The following is a 6,200-nucleotide window of genomic DNA, read 5'->3' as shown; positions in this document are numbered from 1 at the left end:
GTATCATATACTATATGTTATTAGAGTATAAATAGCACTTCTTGGCAGAATGTCCAGTAGTAGTAAGAAGAGCAGAGAAGCCATTGTACTGTTCCTCTTTCTTGGCTACACATATATTGGCTATCATTTTAGAGAGTTCACTTTGGTTCACCTTTGATTGATTTGCATATTCTTCCATTGGCATCCACTACAATGATTTAAAAAAAAAAAAGGTGTAAAGTAAAGTTATAGTTCTTGGAAACAAGGTTCATTTTATGTGTCTTAATTTAAATAGATACATACTTTAAAATAATAAAGAGACTTTTGAATCTTGTGATTTGAAATTAAGCATGTGTGTAATGTATTAAAATGCACTTTGAATCTTATAGTCTTAAACATATACCAGATGAGATATTAGAATACGTAATTAACAATTATTATTAACTTCACGCAATTTAAATGTCTTATTATTATTTTTGGTTTGTCTAAAAAAGAGTATCTCTCTTTCCAAGTTTTCCTTATCCAACATCCTGCATGACAAGTTTAAGACCACATGATTTAAAAAACTATATACAATATATATGTTTAATTCAAGACAACAAGATTCAAAAATCTCCTTTTATTTATTAAACTTCGTGTTCAGTTAAACAAAAAATACTTAAATTAGGACAAAGAAAGTACTAAATATATGAAAAGTTACATAATTTGAAACCAACGAAAAGGAAAGTATGACATATAAATTGAACCAGCGTGAGTAAATATATATACCTTAGCTTCCTCAATCTCAGCATCTTGCTTGTTGATAGTGAAATTAAGTGGTTTCAGCATGCATATGAAGAACAAATCAGATTTTCCATAGAATGATTTGTGACTTTGTCTGCATATAAATAAGGTATTTTAATTAACTTATATTGATATTTTTTCAATATAATGTATACTATACTTTCAAATGATTGAAAATGGATGGAAATTCATACCTAAAGGCAAGGAGTTCAACAAATTCCGTCTCAATCTATAAAAAATAAAAATAAAAAAAGGTTCTACATTAGTTTTCTAGCACTATATTTTTATTTTTTTCAAAAAAAATATATATTAAATTTTCATATCGAATTTAGTAGTGTATATATATACTTACTCCTGTCTCTTCTTTCACTTCTCTAACGGCTGCCATACATATTTCCTCCCCCTACAATTGTTAGAATTCGTTAAAAAAAAAATTATTAATTTGCTACGAACTTCATCGCTAAATCACTAATAACTTTTTTAATAATATATTAGAATACTAAGTAGAATCATTGACGAATTTTACTGTTTAGCGATAAAATTTGTCAATAACAATTTCTATATTTTTAGCCGTGTATATCATTGACATGTTTTTTTCGTCAAATCGAGCTAATCTGACTTTGGTACATTTTGTGTATGAAAATAGAAATGGTCCAAAATGATTTTGTCGTTTTTATTTTAATAGAAAAATATATATAAATTTTAAAATGCACAAGTTAATTCTTCGAAACTTAATGTATTGACAAATTTCATTTAAAAAGTTTATTCACCTAAATTGTTTTCTTTGTCCCTAAATTCTGATTCTCATTATGAAAGTTCCACTTAGAGTCGAGCGGACGAGAATTTACAATTTAAAATTCAGATAATCAATCAATTAAGCTAATAAAATTTCCTGTTCCGTTAATATATCTATGAATGGAAATGATTCGGAAAAAATGTTAATACTATAAAAAAAATATGAACACATGCCAATGTCATAACAATTAATAATAAACCTCATCAACAACACCAGTAGGAAGCTTCCAAGTCCCAGTAATTTTTCCAGATTTTTCTTTAACTACCAGTACCTGCCAATGCCATATTTTAAATTAAATTTGAAAGTACTTCTTAATGTACCTTAAATAATAAATTTGTATAATCGTATAACATATTTAAAGACCTTAATATCTTTAGCATATTCGAAATCATAAATTTTAAAAAAATAATAATTTTTTCTTAAACTTCGTGTCAAGTCAAATTATATCATATTTAAAATTTGAACGAACCTGTCCGTCTTGGTTGAGGACGAAAGCACCAATACCAATACGATGAGAAGCATTAGCAGGAAAAGTATGAGGAATTTCATGAGGAATCCAATAAACAAGCATCAAATATGTTGCCTCAGCATGATGATACCAAAATCCCTCCTGCACTAATTTAATATATCATATTATTTTTTAATTAATTTAAAAACATATTTATATGAATTTTAAATAATCTTATGGTAATAATTAATTATTAGTGGAGTAATATTTTCATGAATAATTTTACCTTTACTGCTGCATTAACAAGATGAGCAAGTTCTATAGGTAACTTAATCCAAACACCCTTCTTTCCCTGACCATCAAAATCAAAGGAAAAATAACAAAAAAAATTAAAATTAGTGAGATTTTTTTTTTCGATGACCGATTGGTAGTATAATTTAATTTGTTATAGCAGATTATTCTATCTACTAAGTAATTATTATGTATTAGGAAGTTCAATTGAGTTTGATGTCATATTGAACACTTAATCATGTCATGCTTACTTTAACTTCATGTTATTAGCGTTAGTTCTTAAGTTGCAAGCGTTTGTGATTTAAATATTTGTTGAGATTCACTCATCCTCTTAAGTGATAATTAGAAGTCCATATAATATCATTTATCATTGATTCTAGGTTACTAGTCAATATGATTAAATAAATTTATCTGCAATTACCTTTTGAGTGATTTTAATATATATAAATATATTTTCTACATGATACATATAACTTAAACTCAAATATTACGATCGAGTAAATATCAAGTATATATATTATACATAAATACCTTTAGCCTCCAATAAGAAATGGAAGCCTTGAGCATAGTATGAAATTTAAGAAAATCCATAGGTTCCTCTTTCTTCATGTTCACAATAACTCCTCCATAATTATCTTCAATTGCCTCAAATATCTCCATTTTTATGTCAATTGATGCTTCTTCAAAAGAATCCATTAATTCTGAGCTTTTCAAACAACTAAAGAAAGAAAGCATAATTAGGTAAAGAAATCTGAACAATTTAAGTGCTAATCATAATAAAATATAATATTTTTCTTTAAAAAATAGTAAAGATATATACAATCAGATTTGTTGCATGCCCTCACTACTTCTTAGGTTAGACTCAGTTCGAAAGAATTTTTCCAAGAACAACAAATATATTGTAAAATAAGCGATAGCTTAGTTAGCAAATCGCACCAGATGATATTTAGAGATAGATTCAAAATTTGAATTTTATAAAATATGTTTCGAAATTTACCATGCACAACCAAAAAAGTAAGAAGATTTTTTAAATTTGTATATTTTTGACATACCATGAGATTTTGGTGGATATCATGCTATTAATAATAAAATGATAAATTTAAAATTAAATTATTTTTAAATATAAAAATATGTTTCTTAACAGATTAACCAAAAATTAATCGTGACATATAAAATGAAACGATGAGAGTAATATAATTTAGTACCTCAGAGTATATGGTAAAATTGGACATAATTTATTATGAAATTTTTAATGAGCTAATCAAGTAACACGTGGAGACGCATATGCAAATCAGTAAATAAAATAAAGAAAAATTACAAACTTTCATAAGTATATATTTGCAAAATACTAAAAGTATAAAGTTATAAGCAACTAGGAAATAAGTTTTTGTTAAGCTAATTAATATACGTAACGTACCAATTAGCAAAATATATTAGAGATTGATTTCTTCAGCTTGAGTAGATTGAAAATATTGTAATTATAATGCCCTATTTATACAAGCTGGCTAGATGGAAAAAATACATAATTTTTTAATGGAAATTGAGAAGAAATTTACATGGCATGAAGCCCATTCCTAAGGGTCATCTTTTAGCTAATTATATAGTTTAGTATTACTTTCCTCCGATTTACTTTTGCTTGTCCATTAGATATTTTAAACATAGATTTTTATTTGAACTTATCACTACCTTTAACATATTAAGAAAAGATAGTTACTTTTTTCCAATGTCAGTATTAAAAAATCATTATTTTTCTATTAAATTTTTTCACTAGAAGTATTCCGGGTGAAAGTTTCCACAAATATTCTGATTGAATCAGTAGAGTGAAAAAATAGTAATGTTTTTGTACAGAAAAATTAGAAAGTTTCCACTATTTAATTCAATGAAAATTTGTTTCTCACTATGCATTTTCCTAGTGAGCTGGTTAGATAAGAAATAAATCGGAAAATTATGTTTTATAGCATAAATTTCCCGTGGTGGGGTACTTAGCATTAGTTATTTATTCCCCAAATCATTTTTTAAAATTAATTAATATGAGTATTATAGTACTTATACTTTATCATATCAATCATTATTTTTTAAAAAATATGTAAAATTTAGTATAAACAAATAAAAATGAACGAAGAAAATAATAATTTGTATATCACATCGTCGGACATAACTAGGTAGTTGTTCATACATGAAGTAGAAAGAGCCAACATAATATGACAGAGTAAATTAGCCCTAAGTCCAATAATTAAAGCCGTGTTGATTGGTACAAATTAAACTATACGTCAAGAAAACGTATGAATCTTACGTCCAATGTATATGATATGATGTTAATACAACAATTTAATTAAAGAAAGATTAATATGAATATAATCAATTTTAGATTATTAGGTGAGATGACTATCCATATTTTATGAAGGTCTTGCTATAGGAACCTATCTAGCTAATTAATACTCCAACATTTCAATATATATTGAACTTTTGCTATGACGAAGGTCTTGCTAGGAGCTTTTGTTTTGATAGTCAACTATATATTTATCTAGCAAATAAAGCAAAAAGTAAAAGCTTAATAGAAAATGACATTAGATATATTTTACACTAATATTTGGGATCCAAAATAAATCTTAATTTGTTTAGATTTAGGAGATATTATTCTTTGAGAAATTCTCATATTAGAGCTATCATTTTGAGTGAAGTAAGATTGAAATCCTTGTTCGTTTCTGGCTGGACCCTGTAACATTTAAATTGATCATATTGTCTATAAAATTGTTCAAGTAATCGGTGTTATAGGCGTAGATCTGGTCAATGTTTTCAGTATCAACCATTAAGTTTGATTAGTCGTGTCAGTTGCATATATAGTAACTAAATTTTGATTAGAATCATATTAGTAAGATAAAAACACAATTCAAACAATTATCCTAAATTCCACGATGGGCGCCAAACTGTTTACCCCTCAAAAGGTTATAGTTGAATGCATATGCAAAGTCTAAAGGATAAGAGATAAAGTTCCAGTTTAAATTCGATAAATTCAGTGTTAATGGTTGAGAGGATAAATCATAGATATAACAAAACTAACAAGAGATTATTAGGATAACGAGATAAGTGTCAAAAACACACCTAAACTATCTTTTTTTTTTTAGTTTCATACCTAAACTATTGAGAGTGTGAGTTTCACATCTAAACTATCACTTTTTAGTTTGAGAAACACACCGCAGTGGTGTGTGTAATGCACTCTCTCTTTTATTTGAAAAAACCTTGACACATGGCATTCCACATGGATAAAATATTTCACCTTGACAAAAATTAAACAATAAACTATTAATATTAATTAAAAATTAAAAATTAAAAATTAAAGTATTACTATCCCCCAAAAAAATATTTTTTTTTAAAAAAATAAAATTTTAAATTATTTTCTTATCCCGTTCCACCACCACCTCCCCTTCCCCCCTCCCCCTCCCCCTTCCCCCGACAGCCCCCCGTCCTTTTAAAAAAAATTATTTTATTAAATATTTTTTACTTCATCCCCCCATCCCCCAAAAAAAAAAAAAAACCACCCACTCATTCCCCAAAAAAGTATATATTATTTTATTTTATAAAAAAAAAATTATATCTTATCCTATTTAACCCTCCACTCCTAATTTATTTATTTATTTTACATTTTTCTTGTTTTGTGTTATATATGTACATATATTTTTAAGAATTTTTTTCTACTTGTGTACCGTATATAACATAAATAAAAATTTTATTTTAAAAAGTCTTGCGGCGCAAGTAACAAATATTTTTGATATATATATATATATATATAACACAAAATGAGAAAAAAAATTGAAAGTGAAGGGTTATGTGGATTAGTGGATAGAATTATTTTTTAAAAAATAAAATAATATCTAAATTAGTATTGGAGGGGGGGGGGGGGGG

The 6,200-nt window shown here is 26.6% G+C and overlaps 1 protein-coding gene across 1 annotated transcript; it reads right to left on the bottom strand.

Annotated features, from left to right (window-relative positions):
- Nucleotides 1–3,741, bottom strand: LOC125851177 (nudix hydrolase 2-like). Its single transcript, XM_049530959.1, has 9 exons — nt 3,715–3,741; nt 2,829–3,015; nt 2,293–2,358; nt 2,028–2,168; nt 1,758–1,829; nt 1,115–1,165; nt 957–991; nt 748–856; nt 1–187 (listed from the first exon to the last, which is right to left on the bottom strand). Exons 2-9 carry the CDS (start codon nt 2,991–2,993, stop codon nt 11–13), a joined length of 816 nt encoding a protein of 271 aa, XP_049386916.1. The 5' UTR covers nt 2,994–3,015; nt 3,715–3,741; the 3' UTR covers nt 1–10.
- Between the last annotated feature and the right edge of the window lie 2,459 nt (nt 3,742–6,200).

This window comes from Solanum stenotomum, unplaced genomic scaffold, assembly GCF_019186545.1.
Source record: "Solanum stenotomum isolate F172 unplaced genomic scaffold, ASM1918654v1 scaffold23261, whole genome shotgun sequence".
Classification (NCBI taxonomy): Eukaryota; Viridiplantae; Streptophyta; class Magnoliopsida; order Solanales; family Solanaceae; genus Solanum; species Solanum stenotomum.
Note: the sequence above shows the minus strand (reverse complement) of the source record. Positions and strands in the feature narration are given on the sequence as shown.